The 13623-nt window shown below is 45.8% G+C and overlaps 1 protein-coding gene across 2 annotated transcripts in view; it reads left to right on the forward strand.

The window, feature by feature from the left end:
* LOC126540221 (ATPase WRNIP1-like) overlaps positions 1-712 on the forward strand; it is a 79231-nt gene extending 78519 nt beyond the window's left edge. For both annotated transcript variants that reach the window (XM_050187015.2, XM_055075883.2), the window contains exon 8: positions 300-712. In XM_050187015.2, the coding sequence (XP_050042972.1) occupies positions 300-521 (222 nt within the window). In that variant the 3' untranslated portion in view covers positions 522-712. The remainder of the gene's footprint in view (positions 1-299) is intronic.
* The last annotated feature ends 12911 nt before the right edge of the window (positions 713-13623 follow it).

Consider the following 13623-nt stretch of genomic DNA (forward strand, 5'->3'; position numbering starts at 1 on the left):
CTCATGTGTGTGTTCGAGCTTATTATCCTTTTTTTATTGGTATTCCTTAATATTTCTATCCTGTGACGTGTCCCGTCAAGTCGGGAAGAGGCTCCAGGTTTCTGCTCATTTGCAAGGTTGCTGCAAACCTTTAAGATTGGTTTTCTTTCTTCCAAGAAGTCAGAGTTATTCAGTCGTGACACAGCACGATTTTCTTCTTGTTTCATTACTCCCAGCATAAATTCCACTTTTAACTGCGACCCCATAGCAACTGCAGGGCTGTAAGTGTTAAGTGACTACCTGTTGGCTATCTTGTGCAGATCATGTTGTCCCACTGCGCCACCTACTGTGCGAGGGCACCCAAGTCACGTGAGACGTACAATGCATATGCACATGTGGAAGAAGTTGTGCGGAAACATGAGGGACCCCTGCCAGCAGTGCCTGTGCATCTGCGGAACCATGCCAGTCCTGAACAGCGTGCGGAGGGACGTGGCAAGCCATTTCTGCCACAGCAGCTTGCCCACCTAAACTTCTTCAAGTAGAATTTATCCAGAGGCATGTTGTAGGGAAATGGATATAGACAGTGGACCTGTTGTTGAGCATGGATATAGTTTGTCATCAGTCTCTCAAGCAGGACAGTGTCACTTGCACTCGACGCCTCTGCGCATTGGGAAACTTTGGACATGTTAATGTTTATATGTATATATTATATAAACATGATATGGACAGGAAACTTGTGTGTTCTTTATAAATATCATGAGGCATTTCATACTTATGTTTAAATGTGGCAGGCTCACTCATAGACATTTTTTTTTTCACCAGTTTCTAGAGGTACAAAAACAAACATTGGTGCCAGTCTGGATGTCAGGGCTGGGCGCATGAATGTCGGTCATCTAGGGTGACCAGATATATCAGCACATGAAGCCAACAGACATAGTTAGTTGGTTGTGGGAATGCTGTGCCGGTTGCGCCAATCTGTGCCGAGTGGAATTTGTTGTTGCATACTGTTCCACAAAGGCAGTGGTGGGAATGCTACTATAAATGCTCCAGTGTGCTACATTTCGTTAAAGCTGCTCCATCCATGCTACAAGTGAGAGAAACTGCTCCAAAGCTGCTCAAAGATGAGCCGGGCTGCGAAATCTCAGAGGCCACTGCGAAGAGGAGTTCTGGTCAACGCCAGGTAGTGGTCACCACTACTTTATCCAAAGAATCACCGCGTCTCCTGCCATTCATAAAGCTAAATGAGCTGTGTCATTTTTACTTCGTCCTGTCTGAAGCACTGTTCGATTACTTTCTAATAAATCAGCCCTACAGTAGAATCTCATTACAACGAACTTCGCGGGACCACCAAATTTAATTTGTTGTTTTGAAGTAATATAGTACAGAACAACCATTATTTTCATGCCAGTAATGCAACACACCCAAAAAAAATTACATACCTTTTCAGCAAATGCGCATGTTCGTACGTAAGTAATAAACGAAAACACTGGGCACAGTTTGACTACAATTTATTGCTTGAAAAAGTCTGTTATTTTCTTCTGGCAAGTAGACAACAAGTGCTGTAGGATGAATGCCTTCACATCCTCGACCTTCCTGTGAACATCATCGGGGACATCTCTGCCCGAGGAATAATCGAGTTTTTTCGAACTTGCCACGCAGTGCCATTCCTTTGATGGAAGCACTAAAGCCCTTTGGCACTTGTTTCGAAGCTGGAGACGTTCAAGGTGACCACGAACTGTGGCACGCCTTCTCTTGAATAATACGCCCTGACAAGGACACATAGTGTTGTCTGGAATCCTTAAACCACATGAGGACGGCGCCGTACACATTCTGGTACTTGCCAAGCGCAAGCACTTTCTTGAGGGGGCCAGCTGTGACTCCGGTGTAATTTTACGATCTTATCCCGATCCCTGAGTATCGTTGTCATTGTTGATGTGTGATATCACGCTCCTACACAGGTGGACTTGCCTTTTTTTTCAGCATTCAGCTCTGTTATAATGTCCACTTTTTCTTTGAGTAAAAACTGGTGTTTCTATTTAACGAGGGGGGGGGGCAGAACTCATTGTCAGCAAAGCGAATGCACAACACGATCACAATGCTAACTTTGCAGCTCCTGCCGATCGCTATAAACGTGGTGACTCTAGGCCTATGGCATAGTACGCAATACTCATGTTGACACTGATGCTGCCAGGCCTGTACCCGTTGAAACAGGTTCCACAGTGCATGGCTCCTGCTGCGAATGATGGTTGGAGGTGGCAGGTGTAAGTTTCAGGGACTTGGTTCCTAATCTTCAACGGAACTTTGTAATTACGAAGCGACTTGGTGATTGTGGGATTAAACTACGTACATTATTTTGAAATATTCGGTATTCTGAAATTCTTAGTATTGTAAGTATTTTACATTGAAAATATTTAGCGGGGATTTCAAAAAAGTTCGTAAGTCTGAAAATTTTGTTCATGTGATGTTCGTAGTAACGAGTTTTACAGTATAGGATACTTAGCTAATTCAGTCCAGTCTAGTGCATGCTTGTGCATATTCGCCGAAGGCCATAGTCACAGGTTTTGCATAGTTTAGGAGAAAGTTCTCTCGTGCCTAGTTGAGCACGCTCAGCCCATTCCATGTTGTCTGGTGGCATAGCATTAGTGGGAGAGGTGTTCCTGAACCAACACATACTTTATGTTGTTGCAATATTTATGCTAGTCATATTGTATTTTATTCTTGCAGCAATGGTACTCCAGGAGTAGTTGTACATGCAAGTCAGTTGTGTTTTATTGGGATAGCATATATATGGACACACCAGGGGAATTTTTTGCCATCAGCTGAGCTTTCATGCTAAGTCAAAGTGCGGTAAGATCTTATTGTACCCCGTGTGCCATATAATGTGGGCGCAAGTGAAAGCGTGTGAGAGTGAGCTGAGGAGGAGGGTGGCTTGATGCATACCCAATATCAGAAGTCACGTGATAGACATGTGCAAGACATTGAGGGGGGGGGGGGGAAGGGAGGGAGGATCAGGTGAGCACGCGTCTCCTCCGTTAGCCTGGCTGTGGCTGCGCAGGGCTGTCCACACGACTAAGCAAACACACCACCTGTGCTTTATCTCAGAGGTAATCTCCAGAGGATACAAAGACTGGGTAGTCCAAAATGGCCGGTGGTTGCATGCACCCTGTCTATCCAGGCACTAGTGTTAGAGGCCGCACAATACAGTGGAACCCCATTAATATGTTAACCCCATTAATGAATGAACCTAGTTGAACGATTTCACACAGATTCCAATTCATTGATTAAGTATATCTGGTGCGGACTCCAGATGTGCGAAGCATACTCTAGTTTAGACCTGATTAGAGATTTATACGCGAGAAGCCTTATGTCTTGCGGGGCGTGACGCAAATGACACTTTAGAAAACCGAGAGATCTGTTCGCTGATGATATGACCTTGGTGACGTGCGGGCCAGGAAAGATCGCAGGATAAGGTGACGCCAAGGTATTTATGGGATTGGACTTGTTCAACAGTGGAGCTTAAGATTACGTAAGAAAAAAGCAAAGGATTACGCTGGCGTTGAAATGAAACGAGTTTGCATTTAGTGGGATTAAGCTTCATTAGCCAAAGATCGCACCAATCCTGTAAACGTTTAAGGTCATTTTCGAGTGCGTTTTGATCAGAAATATTAGTTAGCCCAACCTTGCTCCTATTCACACTTCTGTTCTTCACCCTTAGTTTACGGAACGACTGTGCCGTGGACGCCAACCTACACGGATTTGCTGATTCCCGACCGTTCGTCGCAGCTACCTGCCACCACGTGTTCACTAGGATAACTGCCGGATTATCAGTTCGCCGCCCGTTCATCAACTCATCGTATGTGCTAAACAGTCTACTGCGCAAGCACCATCGCTTCCAGTGGCGGCACCCCCTCTCCGTAATCGCTATAAAGAGGCTGAAGATCAGCTGCCGAGTGGGATTTGTGACCAAACCTTGCTCGTATTCACACTTCTGTTCTTCACCCTTAGTTTACGGAACGACTGTGCCGTGGACGCCAACCTACACGGATTTGCTGACTCCTGACCGTTCGTGGCAGCTACCTGCCACCACGTGTTCACTAGGATAACTGTCGGATTATCAATTCAGCGCCCGTTCATCAACTCATCGCATGTGCTAAACAGTCTACAGCGCAAGCGCCATCGCTGCCAGTGGCGGCACCCCCTTTCCGTAATCGCTATAAAAAGGCTGAACAGCTGCCGAGTGGGATTTGTGACCAAACCTTGCTCCTATTCGCACTTCTGTTCTTCACCCTTAGTTTACGGAACGACTGTGCCGTGGACGCCAACCTACACGGATTTGCTGACTCCCGAACGTTCGTGGCAGCTACCTGCCACCACGTGTTCACTAGGATAACTGTCGGATTATCAATTCAGCGCCCGTTCATCAACTCATCGCATGTGCTAAACAGTCTACTGCGCAAGCACCATCGCTTCCAGTGGCGGCACCCCCTCTCCGTAATCGCTATAAAAAGGCTGAAGATCAGATGCCGAGTGGGATTTGTGACCAAACCTTGCACTTCTGTGCAAGGTTTGGTCCATTCACACTTCACACTTCAAACCATTCACACTTCTGTTCTTCACCCTTAGTTTACGGAACGACTGTGCCGTGGACGCCAACCTACACGGATTTGCTGACTCCCGACCGTTCGTGGCAGCTACCTGCCACCACGTGTTCACTAGGATAACTGCCGGATTATCAGTTCACCGCCTGTTCATCAACTCATCGCATATGCTAAACAGTCTACTGCGCAAGCACCATTGCTACCAGTGGCAGCACCCCCTTTCCGTAATCGCTATAAAAAGACTGAAGATCAGCTGCCGAGTGGGATTTGCGACCGAACCTTGCTCCTGTTCACACTTCTGTTCTTCACGCTTAGGTGAGTGTGATGCAAATACATAACTTCTGTAGAAAACAACGTTGTGGCTGCAAATCCCAAGTGCAGTTTTCTGAGCTGTCAATACTGTTGTGATGGGTGTTGATATTTGCACATACCGCATTCGAGTAGGTTGTTTTGTGCCATTTGGGAGGGATACTGTGTCATTTTCCCCAATGTGGTTTCGTCCAGGCTACGCTGCCACTAGGATATGCGTAGGCGCTCGGCTGACTTTGGCTGTGTCGTGTATATGGCTCCTGCTAATCTGTGGTGGTGACGCTGAGACAAATCCCGGGCCAGACAAATCTGATCAAGTTCTCACTGCAATTAAAGAAATGGCATTAGCCAGTGAAAATTTTCATAAAGAAGTCCTTGGAAATGTCAAAGATGTACAGCTGAGCGTTACAGAAACCAAACGGCGCTTATGTAAGCTAGAAGAAAGCTCGGCCGCCGTCACTGACATCTCTAAGGAAGTCAACACCTTGGGCTCGATGCTGAAAGAATCGCAAGACAGGCTTCAAAGCATAGAAGCAGCTCAAACACGACAGTCCAGCAAAGTTGTTGATGACCTCAATAATAGAATGTGTAGAAATAACATGATCTTCAATGGCGCTGCTCAGCAGACAACGGAAACATAAAGATACCGAAGATGTGGCAAAGTTTGTAACCAAAAACTTAGGAATCTCAATTGGCGAAATCGAGCGAGCCCATAGGATAGGAGAACGAAGGGAGGACAACACGTACCCAGCCGATAATTGTGAAATTCTTAAACTTCAAAGATAAGACCTGCATTCTAAAAAATGACCACAAACTGAAAGATGTTAAATCTGCTTCCGTTTGTATAGAGGAGGACTTTTTACCTAGGATACAATTTATTAGGAAGCAGCTTAGAGACTTTACTCGAAAGACCCGACATCCTGGTGAGAAATATACTCTTCTTTGATAAGCTCCTTCTGTATTATTATTATTATTATTATAACTGTGTATTCATTCAACTGTACCACTAGAGAAGTGACTGCTCTTCCCAAGCGCTACTCCACAGATGGGGCAGCTTTTTCAAAAAACTGTATAAAAGAAATGACTACTCCCGCTAAAGGCGACACGACCACTCAGAACAATTGACTACAAAATAAGGGATAAATTTAGCGGTGTCAATTTTGGTGACAAACTTCCGACGCCTCCTTCCAAAGCAAGATCATTTCTGTTCATATGTCGAAGCATGCTCAGCTGGCCTGGTGTTAGGATCAGAGACTTGGTTATCTCCCCATATTAATAATTCTGAATTATACTTGTCCAGCCAGTTTTCATTATTTAGGAAAGACCGCATTACTTCATGGGGTGGTGGAGTAATAATCACCATAAGGAAAAGCTTGCAAGCGTATGTTGTTGATACAGGATTGTGCCTGGAAATCTTGTGGATTGCACTGCATCTGTCACCGTCTGTAACTTGTGCCGTAGGGGTGTGTTATCGCCCACCTGATTCACACGAGGAATTCCCTGAACACCTGAATGAATCTTTAACTTACAGTCAAAACAAATTTCCATGCGCACCAGTATTCCTGGCCGGGGACTTCAATTATTTGAATATAGATTGGAAGACATGCAAGCCCCTCCATGGCACAAGAAAGCGTGAATTCCAGAATTTTCTGAATGTGCTAACATTTTTCGTTCCGCACCAAATGGTTCCCACACTTATGCGTGGTCATTCACTCTTAGATCTTGCACTGACAACGCAACCGGAGAAAGCATCTGTACATGTATTAAATGGTATCAGTGACCACTTAATACCACAGTGCGATTTGCAGTAGTCAGGAATAAACCAGAAAAACAGAAAAAAAGTTATATTTGACTATACCAGAGCAAATGTTGACGCTCTGCTCAATGAACTGCCGTTATTCTCTGCAGATATTCTTCAATCTTTCAGTATGTGGGATGCAAATGAGAACTGGTTCCTAATTCGTGATAAACTAACTCTGCTGAAAGAAAAACACGTGCCTAAAGTTACCATCACCACATCTACAGAAAGCACACGGTTCACAAGGCACGTGAAATGATGCATAAACAAAATGACACAGTTGTATGGAAAAGCTAAACTGTCAGCATCTGAACACGATTGAAACAACTACCGCACACATGTGCAACTGTGCAAAAGTAAAATTGAATCAGCGAAGGACAAATTTTATAACAGTGACCTTTCACACATGTTAAATAAGAATCCTCAAAAATTTTGGCGGGTTGGTAATCCAAGTTACAGTTCAAACTCTTCAGTATCCATAAATAAAGAAGGCAATCTTCTCACCTTCCTTGAGGCAGCCGAGGAATTTAACCAATTTTTCTGCTCAGTATTCACTCAGGGCCCCTTACCTACTGACCTACAATTCCCAACGCTGCACTCAACTATGCCTGGCATAACTGTCATGCCAGAAGGCATATATTCTGCCATAGACCGTCTCCTTAGTAACTCGGCACCCGACCCCAATGGAATATGCCCTAAGTTACTCAAAATAGCAAAGCCTGTAATATGCCCCATCTTAGCCGCCGTTTTTCAGCAATCAATAGATACGGATAGTGTCCCAAACGACTGGAAAATTGCGCGTGTCATATCCATTTTCAAATCTGGTGATGCTTCTAACCCATCAAATTACAGACCAATTTCGTTAACCAACATCAGCTGCTAATTACTAGAATACATAATCTCATCGGCCTTCATGAGCTATCTGGTGAAGCATAACTTCTTTTTTGCGAATCATCACGGCTTTCTCCACGGTCGACCTTGCGAAACACAACTGTTCGAATTAATTACTGACCTTCATTGCGCTGTTCATGCTCACTTTAATATAGACACCGTATTTGTACATTTCACCAAAGCGTTCGATGAAGTTCCACACAAACGTCTAATAAAAAAACTTGACAATGTGAACATTAATTCAATATTCAGCTTTCTTTTATGTCTTGATTTTTACGTAAAACAATGTGTCACTTTAAAGAAAAAAAAAAGAAGTGCTGTGATATTGTGATGTCCTTTAGCTACTGCCATTGTTCACAGAGGGGGTGGAGGATCCCTCAAGCCGTCATATGAACAGCTTTTCCCTCCGCCTCCTGTTACACTGTACTGTGACGAAGCAAATAAATAAGTAAAATCAAATTCGAAGCTTATTTTTTTACCGCAAGATTTTTTTGGCCAATCGCTACTAATCAGTCTTTGTTTGTAACCATTCATCAACCCTCTCTCACGTTAGAGAGAGAGAAAGCAAGAACAGGAAAGGCAGGGAAGGGAGGTCAACCAGAAGAGCAGCCGGTTTGCTACCCTACACTGGTGGTGGGGAAAGGGAATAGAAAGAGGAAAGAAAGGGAGAGAGCGAGTACTGAGTGCGTGTGGGAGGGACACTATAAACGGTCTCCTAAGCCGGTCTACTTCAAGTATTGCACTAATGCACGATTCGCCTTTCGTGCCAGTGACGGGAGTGGCCACGGTCCGAGTATCTTTGACTCGGTGACCGGTCTTAAGTCCAGTCGGTGTAAAGTTTCCCGCAGAGAGAGGCGTTGTACATCATAGCGGGGCCAGGTACACAATAGGTGCTCGATGGTCTCGCACCCACAGGAATCGCACAGCAGCTCTCGCGTTAAATCTGGAGTACCACGAGGGTCTGTACTCGGACCAATCTTATTAGTTTATATTAATGACATAAGCAATAACCTGAGTTCTATGGTCATATTGTTTGCAGATGATTGCGTGATATACAGACAAATTAATGAGCCTTCTGATTCACTTCAGTTACAACCGGACTTAGACAAGATTAACAATTGGTGCACACAATGGCAAATGTAAATTAACACCTCAAAAAAAAAAGTCGTGAGATTTACTGCAATATCTGACCCCTAACCTTTCCGTTACACTCTAAACAGCATGACCGTAGAATCAGTACCTGTCATAAAATATTTAGGGATCCATTTAGCATCCGACTTTCCTGGAACATTCACATAGATACGGTTATTAACAAAGCTTGTAAAACACTCAGATTTCTTAAATGCAATCTGCATTTAGCTAATGCAGAGACTAAGATTTTAGCATGCACCACATTAGTGCGCTCGCAGTTGGATTACGCCTCTTTGATTTGGAACCTGTACCAAGCATACTTAATAACAAAATTGGAGTCTCTTCAAAATAAAGCCGCTCGATTCATATCGAAGAACTACTCGCGTACGGCAAGAAATAAAGAAAGCTCTCGACTAACCTCTTCTTGAAAGACAGAATGCTATCTATTCTGTCCTTTTTCCACAACTTCATATCATATATGAGAGCCACTTCATATCAGAGCCACTCTTCCTTTGCTATTTCCCATCTCACGCCAGCACATTGCATATTCCCACTCATTGACCACCAACTCAAAGTCGAACCCATCTTTGCTCGCACTAATCTCTTCCTTTCACCTCTCGTCCTAGCCATCTGTACCCATTTGTATCAAATTGCACGCTCACGTCCTCGCACTAAACCTTCGCTGCCTCATTTTTTCTTCATGCAGCAGTGGACTGGAATGGCCTTCCCCGAGACATTGCAGCAATCACGTGTCCATCAAGTTTTGCAGAAATTGTCACAGCACACTGTTCCGCATAAAGGCTTATTTGCAACCTTCATTTGTTAGCACACCCCTTACGTAATACCCCCTGAACGGGGGCTTTTAAGGTAATAAGGTGATGTGATGATGTGATCATTCTGAACCACAACTGCACAGGCCTCCGCGTGGCGCATACCTTGTCTTACATTCTTTACAAAGTTATTCCTCGCAGTTTTAATGAAAGCTCACAAACAAATGTCATGAAACTAAACTCCAACAGCGCATTATGTTTTTGTGACGTGGCCACGTCTCAACCACGTCCCGACGCGGCCGGCGTTAGTGACGTGCGTCCCAACTACTTCCCGATGTGGCCGGCGTTAGCGGCATGCAAGACCACAGCAGCAGCAGCATTGGGAAAGTCGAAGAGCCAAAGAAAGCTTCGCTTTAAAAATCCGGGCGTGGGAGACGCCCGCTGCGCGCTCACGCGTGTCCTGCAGGACTTTTATTAAAGTTTATCCTAACCTAAGCCAACGCCTCCTCTATTTTAACGCGACAGCGTTAAGGAGCTCGTGTCGCAGAAAAGTCGTCGTCGTCGTTGGCCGTGAGCGAAAAATCCCGGAAGGCAATTCATAAATAAAAACTTGCAAGATGGGCTGGGTGGGTATCGAACCAGGGTCTCCGGAGTGAGACGGAGATGCTATCACTCAGCCATGAGATCGATGGTTCAAATCGGGACAAAAGCGCCTCTAATGAATGCGGTGTTGCCTTAGAAACGTGTCGTAGAAAGTTATACTGTGGTGTGTATCGATAATTATGAGCATGTCAATTACAGAAGTGCAGTTAAACGAAGTACGTTTCCGCTACATTTCTTCTGCGCTTGGGGCACACGCAGAGCCATCTTGCGGCAAACACAGAAGACCCCTTACTTGCAATGTATGGCGTTGCCCCGACAGGTGGCGCGCCACTAGCCCGTTGCTCCCCTTCGTCTCGTCAAGGACATGCCGAGCGAATGAGTGGGCGGTGCGAACGGGGTGCGATAACGCTATCGCGTTCCACTTTTAAAGGCGAAGCTTAAGCGTCCTCCAATTTTTTTTCAGTGCCAGTTTAATCGCTCGCTCCCCAATGGGCGCCCTTGGTGCGCCTTAGTCCAGTGAGTTGCCGCGATGTGACGCTACCCAGATGGTGCGACTAAAACCCGTAAATTTTCCAAAAGTAGCGCCATTCTTGGATCATTGCGCCAGCCCGCTCTCCCCGGCGTTTCCTCCTCCACGCATCCTGTCACCCCAGCCTCCTCCGCTCCCCCATTTGCCAATATGCGTCACGTGGAAGCACGCGTCGCGCTTTTGTGTATTTCTTTCCAGCGCGCTCTAACCGCCATTGCTGGCCCAGTGCGATGTAAGCACGCGTAGACGGATTGATCGCGGCAGGTCGCGGGATCAAATCGCGGCTGCGTCGGCCGCATTTCGATGGGGGCGATATACAAAGACACCGCTGTCCCGTGCATTGGGGGCACGTTAAAGAACCTCAGCTGGTCAAAATGAATCCGAAGTCCCCCATTACTACGTGCCTTATAATCAGATCGTGGTGTTGGCACGTAAAACTCAAGAATCACTTTTTTTCTCTGTCTTGTGTGCCTTGAGTGTTCCAGTTAGAGCAACACTGCTTCCCTGCGAAAACTTACAACGCCGAAGAATACAGACGTACGTAGTATACAGATATAGAATTAGCACAACAAAAGTGTAACTGGTGCTAATGAGAAGGGGGGCGATAATTATTTTCGGAAGCTCTTTCCAGCTGCCCCATCAAGTTCATTCTTGCTATCAAATTTCAACCACTTGCACTATAATAAATAAATAAATATTTGATGTGCTGGTACGTTCAAATTATCGATACTGTCTATGTGTAAAAATGTTGCTCATGGCTGCCATAACCAGTGCATGAGTCACACGCATCTGTAAAAGGCGCGGAGCAGAAACGGCCCAGATATGCTAGGCATTGCTGGCCCCAGACAGCTGGAATCTCCCACGCGCCGGCCGAACAAAAGTATCCTGCAGGTACGTAAACGAACCTACAATGCTACGTACACATACTTTCACGCAGTCAAAACTTGAAAGTGAGGTAATTGCGCAAATGTTTTGGGCACACCGTGTGCATGCGTCGTCTTTCAGCAACACGAACTCTCAACGTGTGGGCGCTTTACGCCTTAAATAATGGTCCTTTTCTCTATTTTTTGCGCAATTCCAACACGACATTATTAAGGCCTGTTAACGACGGACGAAGCAAAATATCGCCTCGAGAAACTGCTCCGCAGGGCTGGAACGAATTTTTCCGGGGATTTCCTCCGGTAGCGCGTTAGCCGTCGTCTGCTACGCCAGGGCCAGCATAGGCGGCGCCACTGTCGAGGCCGCGCTAAGGTCCCTCTATAATTTCCAAGGTAGCGACATCTGCCGCGCGCGCCACCTAGGAAGTTCCTGTAGCAGACGGCGCCCACGCTAAACCGCGGCGCCGCGGCATTCGTGAGGTGAAAAAATATCTGCATACGCGCGGAAATAAAACCTACTGGTGCCTGACTGTGGCGAAAAACGAAAGAAGGACCCGAACTGCTAAATTTAGTCCTTTAATTTCAAATGAGTGCTCCAAGAAAATAGCTCAAGAGAGCGTAATGAGGGCTTGATCGCCTCGATTCCGCGTGTTTACATTTCGTTCATTTGCCCTCAATCACCGCGCGATCCTTGGTGATTGCTTACGCTTAATCCCGTATGCTCTGTGAAATCTTTTGCATGTAAGTCTGCTGCGTACACATAGCGGTTGCATTGAACGAAGAAGTCGTGTAAAAATGAAGGCTGACAGTCGCTTGGACCGGAAAACTTTCGACATAACGTCGCTCAAACGTGCGATTCTCAAAGCGCGCGACCCTCACGGCAACTAAACAACATCCTGTGTGTTTGTGGAAACGAGTGCGCCAACAGTTTTCTTGTCGCTGAGTGTGTCTGTCGTGTAGCGATTACACGACGACTGCTGTGTCTTGTGGTTCAATGCTACGAGCCAGTCAAACTGTCGTGACATAATGAAGAGGCGGTATGGATCGTGTCAGCGTGTCCCCTCGATCGTGTTCGGGCTGCCAGCGCGATCTGACCTCGCGGCGCACCAACATCGAGCGTAGTGTGTGCGCGTGTGTGAATGTGGTTGACTGTTCTCGTGAACCGTGCGACGTCGCTGCGTAAACTCGAATCATGTCGCGCATTGTTGTGTTTATCCCTTTTCGCCTCCGTGCACCGCTAAATCCCCGTAAGAATTAGAGGGCCCTTATACGAAACGCACGCGGATTGACCCAGCTATTACTGCACTGTGTTTTGCTGGCAATCCGCGCATCGCTTGTGGCGTTTTTCTTATGTTCATTTGCAGTTGTGTGTTTTTCATCAGTAAAATGGCATTGCCGATTACTGAAACATCTTCGAGTGTAAGGGAAACTTGGAAGGAACGAGCTCGCAGCTGTATGTAATGTACTTTGATATACTGTATTACGCTTTATTATTTGACGGCCAGTAGCTGTGGCTATGCAGTATTCGTTTTTAGGAACAGAGTAATGCAGGCACTTAGCAATATATTTATTCACATATGCAATACACAAAATACGATTAGGATATTGGAAATTACATTTTACATGTTGTAAAGCGCAGAACAACGCGCGCACAAACAGAGGAAAGTGTAAAAGTAGAATTCGCTGCTGAATTTTATTTTTTATCGCACGTAACGCAATGCGGATATTTGTTAGCGAGTTAATGCGTTTCTGCCCCACTATTTACTTGCATGCTAGGTCATACTGCACTTGCTAAGTCAACGGGCTCGTAATGCACTAAAATTAGTAATCTCCACAAACTTCGGCCCTCAACATTCATGCACGCGAGTGAAATACTATCACCGCTCGACACACGCACGTGTATACTTTCTATCGCACCTTTGTATCGTTGTATGTTACTTGCCTCGCATAGTCGTGCTGTTACCGACGGTTCAAAGTCCGTCCGTGCAATTCTGTGTAACCATACTTTTCGTCTGGTTAGGCTCTGGTTGCCGCGCGCGATTCAAAATAACTTCTTGCCATCCTTCGTCCGGTTTCGGCACCCAACCGCACCGCAACAAGGCATTTCAGACCTCCCGGAACGAAATTATCGCAGCGA

This window comes from Dermacentor andersoni, chromosome 2 (genome assembly GCF_023375885.2).
Source record: "Dermacentor andersoni chromosome 2, qqDerAnde1_hic_scaffold, whole genome shotgun sequence".
Classification (NCBI taxonomy): Eukaryota; Metazoa; Arthropoda; class Arachnida; order Ixodida; family Ixodidae; genus Dermacentor; species Dermacentor andersoni.